The sequence below is a fragment of the Hyla sarda genome, chromosome 6 (genome assembly GCF_029499605.1).
Source record: "Hyla sarda isolate aHylSar1 chromosome 6, aHylSar1.hap1, whole genome shotgun sequence".
Lineage (NCBI taxonomy): Eukaryota > Metazoa > Chordata > Amphibia > Anura > Hylidae > Hyla > Hyla sarda.
The window spans coordinates 69,769,355-69,786,258 of record NC_079194.1 but is presented as its reverse complement, the minus strand read 5'-3'; the positions used below and the strand labels follow the sequence as shown (position 1 = coordinate 69,786,258).

General features: G+C 44.1%; 1 protein-coding gene across 2 annotated transcripts in view; it reads left to right on the top strand.

Annotated features, from left to right (window-relative positions):
- Positions 1 to 16,703, top strand: part of IFT27 (intraflagellar transport 27) — an 81,776-nt gene extending 65,073 nt beyond the window's left edge. Inside the window, exons 3-6 of one of the 2 annotated variants that reach the window (XM_056524086.1) lie at positions 1,934 to 1,993; positions 3,804 to 3,921; positions 4,331 to 4,440; positions 14,530 to 16,703. In XM_056524086.1, coding sequence (XP_056380061.1) covers positions 1,934 to 1,993; positions 3,804 to 3,921; positions 4,331 to 4,440; positions 14,530 to 14,628 — 387 coding nt within the window. In that variant the 3' untranslated portion in view covers positions 14,629 to 16,703. The remainder of the gene's footprint in view (positions 1 to 1,933; positions 1,994 to 3,803; positions 3,922 to 4,330; positions 4,441 to 14,529) is intronic. The other variant, XM_056524085.1, reaches the window with a different exon arrangement.
- The last annotated feature ends 201 nt before the right edge of the window (positions 16,704 to 16,904 follow it).

Sequence of the window (16,904 nt, the reverse complement as noted above, 5' to 3'; positions counted from 1 at the left end):
TTCTTTCATAACTTTGCATCCAGCTATTTCTGTTATTCCTAAATATATTCTATGAGGTGACATTAAAGTTACAGCGTGGGTTGAATCAGTCTGATACATTGTACACTGTACAGATACTTATATGTAGCATTAAGCATTGCATCATACACAGGGATGATGTACGCAGGGAGAATCGCAGAAAACAGTAAATTGTACAGGGTCGCAAAACATAGTTACATTTGCTTACATCTACATAAATCATAGGTATATGAAAACCTAGCTTTCTTACAGGAGTGTAAGATAAATCATCCCTAAATGTGGTGAGTGCTCAGTTCTTGTGCAGGACAGCTAATCCTTAACACTCGGGAAACAAGTCAATTAATCAGGGGATCGGAGACAAGTTCAATTCATCAGCACAATCCAGACCGCGGCAGATCCTCCTAACCGGGATAGCCAGACAAATATACATCTGCACTTTTATATCCGAGCAACATCTGAACAGGATTATGTACATACACATGTATTCATGCTGGTTTTGCCACAGCAGTGTTTTACTTCAGCAGGCAGATGTGCAGTGTTAGTAAATGGGAATTCAGGAATTCCCATTCACATATTGCATTACTGACCCCAGCAGCTTCAAAGAATGGTTAAGAACTGCCATACCATCCCCTGGGTGTGAACAAGTCTATATATAACAATGCAGGGTCTAATGTCAGTCATCCAACACACATTGCTGTGCATTACTGCAAATTAAAATAATTAAACACCAAAGGAATCTTTACTGTAGATAGTTATATAGACAGATAGATAAATAGATAGATAAGAGTAGATAGTGTGGGAGATTAGCTCCATAGAACCAGGCAAATTGCATAAAATAGCAGTCAGAGACAGGGACACCGAAGTAATGAAGCCCTGTTTATACACACACAACCTTCACACTCAGACACAAAATACATTCCTGCTTGTCCAAGCACTACCTATACTTATACTATTCCCTATTTATACAGATAACAATCTAGTACAGTGATCAAATGTGGTACTTGTCCCTTTTTTGAGGCTACAGACATCAGGACTCCAACTCCCATCAGAGATTACAGGTTCCTCACAGCCTCAGCCTGCATACTGAGTTATACTATGTTTGAAAACCCATTACCAACTGTCTTCAGCACCTGTGGTGATTTTTGGCCACTGGCAACCTGGACTGGCCAGAAAGGGAATGGGAGACCCCACTATCAATCTGCCTTTTATCCCGTATAAATCCAGGTCTGAAAACAGACTTTACCAAAGTCCTCAGCAGCTATCGTCTGCCAGGGGTTCCACTATTCCTGAATGCCTTACATCTCGTCCCTGTTTTTCCTGGATGAGATGTGCAAATCCTGAAACCTGATTGCTACATATGACAGGTACTCTGGGGGAAATATAGTGATCCCCCAACCACATTTCCTATCACTGAGAGAGAAGCTTTTTTGCTCTGTGTCTTTATCTCAGTATTAGATTGTACGTCTCATTCAGCCACTGGTGTGAATATACTCTTTGCACAGTGCTTTGGAATATTTTGACACTATAGCAGGATATGTATATATTACTGCATTACAACACATTTTATGCGGTAACTTCCTATGATGGTCTTTTCTGCTCTTGTATCCAGAGTAAGCTACCTGGTCTCCTTACGAGATGTGTGAGTGTACCGGTGTCCTGACAGTGTCTATTTGCCATACTCACTGTGTATGTAATGTAATAACATGGGGGTAGTCCTCATCAGTCAGGAAGCCTGGATTTCATTTAAAGCTTATCCTGCACTGTTTGTAGTAGCGATCTCCTCGGCGCCCCACCGCTATCATGTCGCTCTCATGTCTGCTTTCAGTAGATTTTATCTAATTAGCGAAGAGCTTCAAAAACCATATTTTAATCCACTCAGGTATACTAGGCTTTACTTTGTATTCCTTGCTTGTAGGAGCTCTTCCTGTGCGATTCTCCGGGGAAGGCAATGTTTCATGAGATGACAGACATATTGGTAAGTCATTCTCCCTTTAATTGTAATACTTGTTATTTGCAGATTTTCAAAGTAACTTAAAAAAAAAACATTTGAAACAGTAAATGTCAAGAATTTACTAAATGTCGACTTACTATCGGGAATTGTAATATTTAATATTAAAAAGAACACACACCAGACAGTCTCATTAACATCTGTATTCAACATGTGTTATCACATTATGTATTTATCACAGCGGCACCTTGGTCAGCCCCGTTCCCTGTATTAGTAAAAACCTTTGCAGCTAGCCATTACTACAGGCTTTATTTATACAGAGAATGATAGGCTGATGGCCCCACTCGGTGCAGCTCACTAAAGATGTCACCATCCAGCAGAAGCACAGTTGGAAAAGAGAATACCCAAAATTCATGAGCCCCCCAGATAGGTAAGGATTAGAAGGTAAAAAGTTAAAGGGGTTCTCTCATCAAGACAACACCTTTTCAAAAAAGAAGCTGGTTTCTGGTTACTCTCAGCTCTGGCCATTAGGAGAAGCCATATCTCACAGAAGAAATATAGCATTACAAACTTCTGTATAATGCATGGACACGCTGGTCAATTGGTTCTTCATTAATAAACATAGGGAAGGTACCAAGAGATGGCTCCTCTATGTCCTCTAATTGCATTCTGTCATGGCTTTAAGGCTATCTATTTATCTGTTTTCCAAACTATCCACAATTTGCCTTAAGTTTAAATCCCTTTTAAAGGGGTACTCCTCCCCTAGACATTTTATCCCTATCCAAAGGATAGGAGATAAGATGTCTGATTGCAGGGTCATGCCGCTGGGGAACCTCATGATCTCGGCTGCGGTACCCCAGACATCCGGTGCATGGAGCGAACTTCGCTCCGTGCTGGATGACTCACGGTCACGCACCCTCAATGCAAGTCTGTGGGAGGGAGCGTGACGCCCCTCCCATAGACTTGCATTGAGAGGGCGTGGCCATGATGTCGTGAGTGGGGTACGGCCGTTACATCAAGAGCCTCCGACGCTGTACCCAACGCTCTTAACGAACAACGGGTGCAGCAGGGGGTTTGCGGGGATCCCCAGCGGCGGGACCCCTGCGATCAGACATCTTATCCCCTAACCTTCCTAGGTTCCGCTGTTCCTAAGATATCATTATAAATCCAAATGTGTAAATAAGGCTCTTGGTGCACTTGGGGTATTCCCCAGTCCTAAGATCCACTGGTTCTTCTTTCTGGCCAATCTCTTATTCACACCCCCTAATGAATATTTATACGTTCCCTTTTCTGCTCATAGGCGTTATGTGCTGAGATCCTGCATGATCTAAGATCTCCAGCCCTGACTATTACCAGCTGGCTCCGACTATCACCGTGTATGCACAGGATCTCAACAGGTACTGGCTACACACAGAAAAGGGAACGTATGAATATTTACTAGGAGCGGTGGGAAAGGAACCGGCTGGAAAGAAGAACTGGTTCACCTCGGGGCTAGGGTTAAGACCACTTTGATCAGCATCATCCATACTAACAGGCACTATCAGCAGGTTAGTTTGGGTGATGCTGCTATGGCTACTAAAATATACGGGGAAATCTGGAAAAGAAAACCAATCCCTCTTTTTCAAAACTTTTCCAGTTTGGCTGAAAACCAGCGAAGAGGTTGGGTTTATTTAAAGGGGTAAAGTTTGCTCATTATTTTCATACTTTGTAGTTCCTGCATTTTTATAATTATTTACTTTAAGATACTGACAGCTTAAGGGGTTCACCCGCTGGAGATACCATTAACATTCTAATCTGTACAAGATGGAATAAACTCAATGATGCTTTTTTCTCTTAGTGGGATCAGCCTGGCGCCCTGTGCTTGGTATTTGATGTCACAAGCGAAAATTCATTTACTAACTGCGCAAGATGGTTACAACGCATAAAATCGAAGACCACTAGTCCTTTATTACCTGGTAGGTAAAAGAGATGCTCAATGGGTCATTTGTAAGATATGTTAGAAAATGGGGATAACAAAATACATCAGCCCGTTCTTTATGGGGTTTTTGAACATTGTGAAGCTAAGCGTTCGGCAGTGTTCATAAGCTCCATAGGGAAAGAATAGAATGCTGTACTCTTTTCTTCTGAGGACTCTTGCCCTCTATTCTCAGGATATGGGGGTTACAGTCGTCTGACCCCCTCCAATCTGCTAAATATTCTCTATCCTGTGGATATGGGATAACATTTGATTATGAGAATACCCCTTTAAACTTTTATTAGAGAGAAAATCTGGTTGTTCTCGGCACCTTCTTAGTTTTAATAACTTTCTTATTGTAACCTTTTTGTCATTATCTGCTTTGAATTCATTATTTGTTGTCCTGTCAGGAGTTTTGGTGGGAAATAAGACAGACCTAACTGGCCGTAGAGTAGTGGAGAAGATCCAGGCTGAGGAGTGGGCAGCGAGCCACGGGCTGGAGTACTTCGAGACATCAGCGGTAATTACATCTTGTGTACAAAACAGAAAACGTATTCCTGGCTGTGTGTACAAGGCATTCTTCTCTTTCCAGCACTCTTCTACCGTGTCTTGCTGTTGATCAAGGAGGCTTAGTTAAAGGAATACTGTAGCAGAAAATAACTTATCCCCTATAGATCGCGGGTTGTCCGACCGCTTTGACCCCCCACGATCTCCTATACGGGGCCCCGGTAGTCTGCAGGAAGGGAGCGTTCAGTCCCCGCATGACGCAGCGGCTGACACGCCCCCTCCATGTATCTCTGCTGGGGATGGACACTCCTCCTTCCTGCGGACTGCCGGATTTTTCCGGCCCTTAGCCCGGCTTCGGGCAAGCATGGCCGTCCATGACTAGCACGGTGGCGTTCAGCAGTCTGTATGGAGTGGGCTCCCGACCCCTGCCCACTCCGTACTCTGCAACCCCCGGCTGATTTCAGTAGCCAGGGGCCGCCTCTGATAGCCAGCATGCGGCGATCGCCGCGGCTGGCTATTAACTCTTTAGATCGCCGCTGTCAAAACTGACAACGGCGTCTAAAGGGACATGTGTGTTACCTGGTGGGCTAGTGGGTTGATCGCCCCCCGCATCGTGATCGCAGGGGAGAGTTCCACTATAGGGTTAGATTACCTCTATTCACTGCTGTCCTGTGGCTCTGTCATTGATAGAGCCTGGCTGGACCAGGCTCTATCAATGGATCACAGAGCACACAGATCAATGGAGTTCAATAGAACTCTATTGATCTGTATGAGGAATCTAATGATTCCTCCTAAAAGTCTAATAAAGTGTAAAAAAATAAATAAATATATAAAAATAAAAAATTTTAATAAAGTTTTAAAGACACACATTAACCCCTTCCATGTTAAAAGTTCAAATCACCCCCTTTTCCTATATAAAAACATCTAAACAGAATAAAAATAAACATATTTAGCATCATTGCGTGCGTAATTGTACCAACTATTAAAATGTAACAACATGTATCCCATACGTAGGGCTGGGCAGTATGACCAAATGTGTGTATCACGGTATTTTTGTAACGTTTGGCATTTCCACGGTATATAACGGTATTTGAACACCAGGGAAGGACAGCTCCATGTTACAATTTTAGGAAATTGTGTGTTCTGTACAGGACCCTGAGGAAGCTCCTGTCCTCCACACAGACAGTGATTTACAGCTCCAGCAGATCTTTCTTACTTTTATTTGTAAGGACTTGCTTTATCTGTCTTATTTTTCTTTAATCCTCACTTTTTCCTATTTTTGGATGACATTTTCAGAACCAGTTACCAGGTTTCCATAGAGTTATGGTCTCAACATACAATGGTTTCAACATACAATGGTCGTCCTGGAACCAATTAATATTGTAACTTGAGGGACCACTGTATTCCTTTAAAGAAGATCTCCCGATTTTTTTTTTTCATGTCTCTATAGTGCAGCAAATGCTTTTGTTAAAAAATGTATAGACTTGTATGTATGCCATTATTTAGATAATGTATGACATATCAATTGTCTGCCATCTTGGTTTCAGCTTCCAATATGATATACCGTATTTATCAGCATATAACACGCACTGGCGTATAACACGCACCCCCATTTTAACAGGGAAATTTAAGTTAAAAAAAAATAAAATGTAAAATAAATGACTTGTACTAAATGCCACATGATCCCCCCAACTTCGTTTTCTTCTGCACCTCAGTTTGGTCCCGTCCCCTCCAGTGCCACATCATTCCTTCCCTTTTATCAGTCCCTGTGCCACATTTATCCCTCTCATCGCTACCCCCCATGTCTCATCATCCCCCCCCATGTCTCATCATTTCCCCCTGTCATAGACCACCACTAGCCATATAGACATTAAGCCTTTAGTGCCTCCCCCACCATCATTTCTCCCCGTCTCATCATCCCCCACCCTGCCTCATCATGCCCCCCATGATGTTCCTCCTATGCTATTCTTTCCCTTCCTCATTATTCCCCCTTTTCCCTGCTTTTCATAGTTTTTTTTTATTTTCCTTACCTGGCTGCGCTTCGGCAGGTCAGGTCAGGCAGCAGGTCTTGTGGGCTGCGGTCAGTGAAGCAGATGAATGACGTCCTTTCCCGGCTCCTCTGCGCGGCATCAGGGACGTCACTTTTCATTTCCTGCAGCCGTTGCTAGTCAGAGTTCGGAGTGCGGCGACTGCAGGAAATGAAAAGTGACATCTCTGATGCCGTGCAGAGAAGCCGGCAGAGGACGTCACTCATCTGCTTCACTGACCACACAGCCCGCAAGACCCACTGCCTGACCTGGCCTGCCGAAGCGCAGCCAAGTAAGGAAAAAAAATAAATAAATATGAAAAAGCAGGGAAAAGGGGGAATGATGAGGGAGGGGGAGGTACGAAAATGTAAAAGCAGAGTGGGGAGGAGACACCGCTGGTCACTGATTTAAAGTGGCCATGGCCATGCTGCTAATACTTAACAAGCAGGCGTTGCTGCGTCCGCTTTAAATCAGTGACCAGAAGATTTATCGTCGTATAACAGGCAGGCTTTTTGCCTTAAATTTAAGTTTTAAAAGTGCGTGTTATATGCTGATAAATACGGTAGTTATATTAATGCAGTCTAATGTGCAGCCTACATATCCCAGCTCTCTCTAGCTTTTCAGAGACAGAGGAAGTGGTGTCTTATCACACTGCACTTACTTTGCTCTGGGTCCTATCTAAGTTATAGATCAATTACATAAAACTTGTATCCTTACTTAAAAGTCTCCCCTATCTCATGCTGTCTGTAACTTTTATCTGCATTCAGTATATTCATGTAAAAATCCTAGATTCTGCCTACGCTAAGAAAAGCCTGTGAGTCCTGCTTCTGCTCTCCACAGCTTTTTCTTTTATGAGTTTGTGTTACAGAGCTGTCAAGCACCCTGTTTAGGCGGAGGTACATCTACCCTAAATGTTACATATACAGCATTACCCCTCTCATTTCTGTAAATATTTTCTTTTCATTTGCCAACACTGAAGAAATGCCCCTCTGCTACAATATAAACTAGTAAGTGCACAGCCTGTATAACAGTGTTTAATGATGTGTCCCCTCAAAATAACAGACACAGCCATTAACCCCTCAAGGATGCAGGGTTTTTCCATTTTTGCATTTTCATTTTTTCCTCATCACCTTCTAAAAATCATAATGCACCTAAAATTCCATATTATGGCTTATTTTTCCTCCACCAATTCTACTTTGCAGTAATATTAGTCATTTTACCAAAATATCCACGGCTTCCATTTCTGCGCAGTGCATTTTTCGGTAAAAATTACATCTTATCTTTATTCTGTAGGTCCATACCGTTAAAATGATATCCTACTTATATAGGTCTGATTTTGTATTACTTCTGAAAAAAATCATAACTACATGCAGGAAAATTTATACTTTTAAAATTGTCATCTTCTGACTAATTTTTTTTATTTTCCCGCGTATGGGCCGGTATGAGGGCTCATTTTTTGCGCTGTGATCTGAAGTTTTTATCGGTACCATTTTTATATTGATTGTACTTTTTGATCGCATTTTATAAATTTTTTCATGATATAAAAAGTGACCAAAAATACGCTATATTGGACTTTGGAATTGTTTTGCACAATATATTTTTATAGTTTGGACATTTCTGCATTTTTTTTTTTTAAATGGGATAAGGGGGGTGATTCTTACTTTTATTAGGGAAGGTTTTAAATGATCTTTATTAACTTTTTTTTTTTTTAACTTTTTTTTTTGCAGTGTTATAGGTGGCTCTTTCACTGCACAAATCGATCTCGTACACAGATCATTGCCATGCATTGACATGGCAAAGATCAGTGTAATCGGCGGTCGATTGCTTAAGCCTGGATTTCAGGCTTGGAGCAATCAATCACCGATCCGGCGCAACGGAGGCAGGTGAGAGAACCTCCGCTTGCGTTCTAGCTGATCGAGACATCGCAATTTCACCGCGATGGTCCCGATGAGCCCGACTGAGCTGCCAAGAAGCTTTCACTTTCATTTTAGATGCGGCGATCAACTTTGAATGCTGCGTCTAAAGGGTTAATAGCACACGGGACAACGATCGGTGCCGTACGCTATTAGCCCAGGGTCCCGGCTGTCCTTAACCACCGGGCGCAGGGCGTACAGGTATGCCCTGCATCCTTAAGAGGTTAATGTCTAAACCTTGGCAAAAAAAGTAATTGCCCTAAGTCGAAATGTCTGAATTGGGCCCAAAGTGTCAATATTTTTGTGTGACCACCATTATTTTCCTGCACTAAAGAAAGCGATGGGCACCACTGAAATAATAAACGTGGGTGCAAAGAGGTTGCCCAAACATAACACAATTGAAAAAAGAAGAAAAAGACTGGCAACCACAAAAGATGCACACTACCATATGTACAAATGAATATAAATATTACTTTATTAGAAAAACCACAAAGGGAGAGACCTTCTTAAAAACACTTAAAAACACAAAATTTCGATGTACAGAGAGAAGGGATGTAACCCTACCTCCACCCCCTAACCGACGCTGAATAGCGTATCGGTGGAAAACTGTCCACAAAATCAATGCAAATGAACCCTACTAAGTCCACAAAGAATAAATACAGCAATATGCATAGAAAATAGATATAATATAATGTGGATTCAAGTAGAATATAGACATAGCGCACATCTACAATCTTGTATAATGATCTGATTGCTTCTCAGCATAATATCAAAAACTAACAGGTTGTTAGTATACATTTTTGATCAAAAAGTACAAGCCCACTCGCCACGTCAAGGCCACCTATTCAGAGTGGGTCCCTAACGTCCCTAGCATAAAATGGCGCAGCACCAGGCGGCGACCACCACCGCCGCGACACAAGTGCCCACGGGGGGGAGCGACCCACTGGCAGAGCGGCCCCAATGCCTCTCAAACCAGTCTATAGGCCGCACCCGCCCGCAGACACAGCACCACGGCCGCTCTGCCAGTGGGTCGCTCCCCCCTGTGGGCACCTGTGTCGCGGCGGTGGTGGTCGCCGCCTGGTGCTGCGCCATTTTATGCTAGGGACATTAGGGACCCACTCTAAATAGGTGGCCTTGACGTGGCGAGTGGGCTTGTACTTTTTGATCAAAAATGTATACTAACAACCTGTTAGTTTTTGATATTATGCTGAGAAGCAATCAGATCATTATACAAGATTGTAGATGTGCGCTATGTCTATATTCTACTCGAATTCATATTGTGATTTCTTTCTTCCCCCTTTTTTTTTGTTTTTTTGAACATGTGCTGCACTCTTCCCCACCCCCCACAGCCTAAACCTATATAGGTGGTAATTAACCACAACAGGGCCATTTCACTCCTAGCAGCCTCCCAGTCTGACTGGGCGAGCAAGGTATGTGAGCCATTACACCTTGTTCACACTGGTGTGGTGCGGGGCGGCGTCTGCTGCTGCCGTGGTGCTGTGTCTGCGGGCGGGTGCGGCCTATAGACTGGTTTGAGAGGCATTGGGGCCGCTCTGCCAGTGGGTCGCTCCCCCCCGTGGGCACCTGTGTCGCGGCGGTGGTGGTCGCCGCCTGGTGCTGCGCCATTTTATGCTAGGGACGTTAGGGACCCACTCTGAATAGGTGGCCTTGACGTGGCGAGTGGGCTTGTACTTTTTGATCAAAAATGTATACTAACAACCTGTTAGTTTTTGATATTATGCTGAGAAGCAATCAGATCATTATACAAGATTGTAGATGTGCGCTATGTCTATATTCTACTCGAATTCATATTGTGATTTCTTTCTTCCCCCTTTTTTTTTGTTTTTTTGAACATGTGCTGCACTCTTCCCCACCCCCCACAGCCTAAACCTATATAGGTGGTAATTAACCACAACAGGGCCATTTCACTCCTAGCAGCCTCCCAGTCTGACTGGGCGAGCAAGGTATGTGAGCCATTACACCTTGTTCACACTGGTGTGGTGCGGGGCGGCGTCTGCTGCTGCCGTGGTGCTGTGTCTGCGGGCGGGTGCGGCCTATAGACTGGTTTGAGAGGCATTGGGGCCGCTCTGCCAGTGGGTCGCTCCCCCCCGTGGGCACCTGTGTCGCGGCGGTGGTGGTCGCCGCCTGGTGCTGCGCCATTTTATGCTAGGGACGTTAGGGACCCACTCTGAATAGGTGGCCTTGACGTGGCGAGTGGGCTTGTACTTTTTGATCAAAAATGTATACTAACAACCTGTTAGTTTTTGATATTATGCTGAGAAGCAATCAGATCATTATACAAGATTGTAGATGTGCGCTATGTCTATATTCTACTCGAATTCAGATATAATATAAGCAATGCCCTCACACAGAAAAATACCAAAAATGTGACACAAGGGAAATGTATGTATGTATGTATATATAATATATAAATAATAATCCTGGACAATAATTAATACAGTGCCACTATATACTTAACAATATAACACTGAAGTGCGTGTGTATAACAAGCCTATACTCCTAACCAAAAAAAAAGGAATGTGTAGTATTAAATAAAGAAAATAACTGAGGAAATATATACTCAAAGACTTGGACCCATAGAAAAAATATAAGGGTGCACAGACATAGGACAGTTTCCACCGCGAGATAGGGGGACAGCTTGCTCCACGCGTTCCGCCACCCACTACGGTGGCTTCCTCAGGAGTCATTATTTTCCAGCACTGCCTTAAAGGAAATCTGTCATCAGTATCACCTGCACTAACCTGTCATACAGGCTTGTAGTGTGGGTGATACTGATCAAAATGATACTTACTGCATTTTGATCAGTCGCTCCGTTCCACCGTAATTCTTCTTTTTCTGTATATGCAAATTAGTTGCTTGTCACCTTCACCGGTTGGGCGCTCCGCCTGGCTCCTCGATCTTCATAATCCCCCTGCCTGCTTGCTCGGTGTATGCTACTGTTCGGCGCATGCGCCGCTCCCTGGGTACATCCGAAAGCGGCGTACAGCTGAGCTTCATTCCAGCGTCCTTACATGCCTGAATGCTGCTTTCGGATGTACCTAGGGAGCAGCGCATGCGCCGAACAGTAATGTACACCGAGCGAGCACAGATGGGCATTATGAAGATGGAGGAGCCAGGCGGAGCGCCCACCTGGCAAAGAATACATCACAGTACCTGGAGCGGGGTTCGTAGCTCCGCCCGTGCCCCAAGCAACTAATGTGCATATTCAGAAAAAGAAGAATTACGGCGGAACAGAGCGACGGATCAAGATGCGGTATCATTTTGATCAGTATCACCCGCACTACAAGCCTGTATGACAGGTTAATGCGGGTGATACTGATGACAGATTTCCTTTTTAAAGGGGTACTCGGGTGGGAAACTTTTTTTTATTTTTAACTCAACTGGTGCCAGAAAGTTAAACAGATTTGTAAATTACTTCTATTAAAAAAATCTTAATCCTTCCAGTACTTATTAGCGGCTGCATACTACAGAGGAAATTCTTTTGTCAACCGTGGCAAGGCCTTTTCTGAGTGAAACCTTTCCTGGAAAACTGCTGTATGGTCTTGCCCACCATGCTGCAGCTCAATTTCAGGGTCTTGGCAATCTTTATGTAGAGCAATAATTATTTTTTCCAGATCCTCAGATCTTTACTATAAGGGGCCTTGTTGAACTTCCAATGACCAATATTAGAGTGTGATAGCGATAACACCAAATTTTAGACACCTGCTCCCCATTCACATCTGAAATCTTGTAACACTAACGAGTCACGTGACATCGAACATGGCTGATTGGGCGCAATTTGGGCATTTCCACTTAGGGGTGTACTCACTTTTGTTGCCAAGGTTTAGACATTAATGGCTGTGTGTTGAGGTATTTTGAGGGGACACAACATTAAACACTGTTATACAGGCTGTGCACTCACTACTTTACATTGTAGCAGAGGGGCATTTCTTTAGTGTTTTCAAATGAAAAGATATAAATATCTACAATAATGTGAGGGGTGTACACACTTATGTGAGCTATATGGGCACTGTTCTGTGGAATAACTCAAGATGCACTTCATTTCATGGGAATAATATTGGTGAACTATGTATCTCCCTAGATTTGCACATTGCAAGTTAAAGCGTACATGTCACCATACAATATTTTTTAATGATCCTCTCTAATGACTCCCCCTCCCTAATGATACTCCCACCTGCCTTACATTTTTTTATATAAAATTTTTTATCCTTTATTGGCCCCTGTGACTTCGGCTCACTCTGTGTGCACTTCTGCTGTCGGGAGGGGGCGTTCCCGTCGCAACGTCATCTGAAGCCCTGCCGGGTGAACATCCGCCCTCACTCTTCTATGCTGTACTGAGTTAGTGTACAGACACAGAATGCGGCCAGCATACAAAGGGAGACCCCTAGTGGCCATATTTCCAAGTCCTTTAAAAACATATAAATAGTGAAAATTTTAAAAAGAAGTATATCAGAAATATTTTTATTTTCAATAGAGGAAAACAATATAAAAAGTTGATTTTAATGACAGTGCCCATTTAAAAGGGATTTTCCAGGACTTCAATAAGGCTCCAGCTCTCTGCACCCCCCCCCCCCCCCCCCGATGCTAGAAAGTTATACATATTTGTAAATTACTTCAAATAAAAAATCTTAACCCGTCCAATACTTATCAGCTTCTGTATACTACAGAGGAAGTTGTGTACCGGCGTATAAGACGCACCCAATTTATAGGTGCAAAATCTAAAAAAATAAAGATTTTGAACCCAATAGTGGTCTTCAACCTGCGGACCTCCAGATGTTGCAAAACTACAACTCCCAGCATGCCCAACGGCTGTCCGGGCATGCTGGGAGTTGTAGTTTTGCAACATCTGGAGGTCCGCAGATTGAAGACCACTGCATAGGAGGTAATACTCAAGTGTCCCCGCCGCTCCGGACCCGTCACCGCTGCCCTGGATGTCGCTCCATCGCTGTTGCCGTGTCCCCGTCGCTCCGGAACGTCTCTGCTGCCGGCCGGGTATCCTCGCTCTCCGTCACCGCCATCATGTCGTTACGCACGCCGACGCACGTAGGCGACAACGTGATGACGAGGAAGGAGAGCGCCGGCCATACAGGGGATCCCTGAACGGAGAAGACACTGAGGAGGCAGGTAAGGTCCCTCCCGGTGTCCTGTAAGCACTAACCCGGCTATTCAGTCGGGCTGTTCGGGACCGCCACGGTGAAATCGCGGCGGTCCCGAACAGCCCGACTGAACAGCCGGGTTAGTGTCACTTTCCCTTCAGACGCGGCGGTCAGCATTGAAGGGTTAATACAGGGCATCACCGCGATCGGTGATGTCCTGTGATGGCCGCAGGGACCGCCGCGATAGGGGTGTATTCACCGTATAAGACGCACCCACTTTTTCCCCCCCAGTTTTGGGGAAGAAAAAGTGCGTCTTATACGGCGAAAAATACGGTAGTTCTTTTCTGTGTGACCACACTGCTCTCTGCTGATACCTCTGTCCATGTCAGTAACTGTCAGAGAAAATTCCCATAGCAAACCTCTCCTGCTCTGGACAGTTCCTGATACAGACAGAGGTGTCAGCAGAGAGCAGTGTAGTCAGACTGTAGAGAACTATACAACTTCCTCTGGAGCATACAGCAGCTGATAAGTACTGGAAGTATTAAGATTTTTAAATAGAAGCAATTTACAAATCTATTTAATTTTCTAGCACCAGTTGAAAAAAAATATATATATATATAGTTTTCCACCAGAGTACCCCTTTAAAGAAGCTCCCTTGAATGCTTTTTTCCCTTTATTGTTAGCCAGGCAAAGCTATGTACATTATGTGATCGCTGTGTCTGGCATTACAGCTCAGCCCCCTTCACTTGCACTACAGTACCAAGTGCAGCCACTACATGATGGGGAGGATGTGGCACTTGATGGAGCACTGGAGCCCCTGCAGTCATTGCCACCTATAAACAGGGTATGTGTGACTGATAATGATGGATTTAAAGAGCCACACGAGGAATCGAGCCTTGTCAAGGATCAGCAAACGAGTGCCGCTTATCTTCAGCCTATTGGTCTGGCTAAAAAGGCCCAAAGTCCCAGAAAACACCTTTTAGTAATTCACTGTCCCTCTGGAAGTCCTGATTGTATTTCTGATTTGACAATTTATGTATTGCAGAAGGAGCTGGAAAACTTTGATCTACCATTTCGAGCCCTGGCCAAGTCATTCCATTCTATGTACCAAGAGAGAGTGGAGGGTTTCAAAAGTCTTCTGTAACATCCTCGATGGGAAAGACATTTAATGTCATCGAACTGTCATCTATGGAGAGTCACTGTATGGATGAATTACAAGGACATTGCCTTGTACAATGTTTCCCAAAAAGGGTGCCTCCAGCTGTTGCAAAACTACAACTCCCAGCATGCCCGGACAGCCGAAGGCTGTCCGGGCATGCTGGGAGTTGTAGCTGGAGGAACCCTGGTTGGGAAACACTGACCTAGTAGAACATTACTTCATATTGTGATGAACGAAGATACTAGTTACTTATTACATATATTTGTATGCGTTTTACATATTTTTATATAACAAATGATACATAAATCCATTTCTACACAAAAAAATTGCACACGTTATGTTTATATAAAAAAAAAAGCTTTACAGATACTGATGTCACTATTTTTTAAGATTTGTCCATTCTTGAGGAATAATGGATGAAGAAGTCATCAAGTCATTCAAGAACATTATCTCTACAATGGTTGTTTACAGCAAAAAATATACATCAGTCAACTAAACATTACATGGCCATTATAATGAAAAAATTTAATAAATAATAATAATATAAAAACACTGTTTTTTTTATCTACATAGGGCCAAAATTTTTTTTTCCCTTGACCCCCTAATAGGTGCCCGGGGGTCTGCTGCACAGTTATCAGCATGACCCGGACCCTATTAGGGCATCCGGGCGCTGCGTTCTGCCCCCTGTCTTTTGTTTTTGGGCCGCAGCAGGGTTTATTTTTTTTCATAAAATAACTGTGTGTGATTCCTAAATCACACCCCATTATTTAGTTTACACCAAACACACACACACACACACTTCCCCTACCCACACACACACAAAAAAAAAAAGAAGGGTGATGGCCGCCGGGCATATTTGGTGGAGAAGGCATATGCCTTACTTGCCTCTGACACGGAATCTGCCAGTGAGAGCGAGGAAGATCCTACTTTCTTGTGGTCTTCTTCGTCCTTATCATCTAATTCTGATGATGAGCCCCCTACAAGGCGGCGGAGACGCCACCAGGCGAAGCCACAAACACCCCATGATAGTGACCCAGTGCCCAACCCTGCCTCTCGTACTAGGAGTCCGACCCCCCCAGACAAGTGTACTGGAGCCCCCTACCGGTGAGCCTGTCTGGAGACCCCCAGAGGACTGTCAGCCACAGATTCCGGAGTTTGTTGGCGACTCAGGTATCCAGAATGACACAGCCGGATACACTGAAATAGATTTTTAGTTATTATTTCAGTGACGACTTTGTCAATCTGATGGTGGAGCAGACGAATCTGTACGCCCAACAGTTCATTGCCCACCACACAGATTTGTTTTTGCCTCGGTCCTATGGATGGCACGCCGTCAATGCAGCTGAAATGAGGACCTCGTATTGTATATGGGCCGAGTCAAAAAAAACTGTGTCAAGCAATACTGGAGTGGGGACATCCTGTATTAGACCCCACTCTACAGTATGGCCATGACACAGGGACGGATTGAGGCTATACGGAAATGCCTGCATTACAGTGATAATGCAGCATGTCCCCCCAAGGTGATCCTGCCTATGACCGCCTGTACAAAATCAGAGCGGTCATAAATCACTTTGGGGCCAAATTTTGGGAGACCTACGTACCCCAAAGGGAGGTCTATATTGATGAGTCTCATCAGTTTTAAGGGGAGACTCGTCTTCCGCCAATACGTTCCCTCTATGCAGGCGTGGTATGGCATGAAGATGTATAAACTTTGTGAGGGTACCTCCGGGTACACTTACAAGTTTAGAGTGTATGAGGGACAAAATTCCCATATTGAACCCTCAGAATGTCCCTCCACTCTGGGTGTTAGCGGGAAACTTGTTTGGTAAGGGTTACCATGTGTACGTGGATAACTTTTATACCAGCATCCCACTGTTCATATCCCTTGCCATCAGATCCACATCAGCTTGTGGGACCTTGCGGAAGAACCAGAGAGGCCTCCTTGCAAATTTCCTTCAGACACCTATGCCTAAGGGTGAGTCTTGTGCCCTTACCAGTGAAAACCTGTTGCTGGTCAGGTATAAGGATAAAAAAATAAAAAATAAATAAAAAATCTGATAAGACCTCTTGGAGTATTTTTTCCAAAAATGGGTCATGGCTCTCTGAGTCAACAGCAATGGGGGTTTGCATGTTGCCTCAAATGGGCAGAGTTCTCTCCCCACCTTAGCGGGGTGCATTTTGGAGGTAACAGGTTAGGGACGGCCACACACATCACATTCCCAGAATGATGATTCAGAGCATAGGGTTTGGGGCGGGCATCA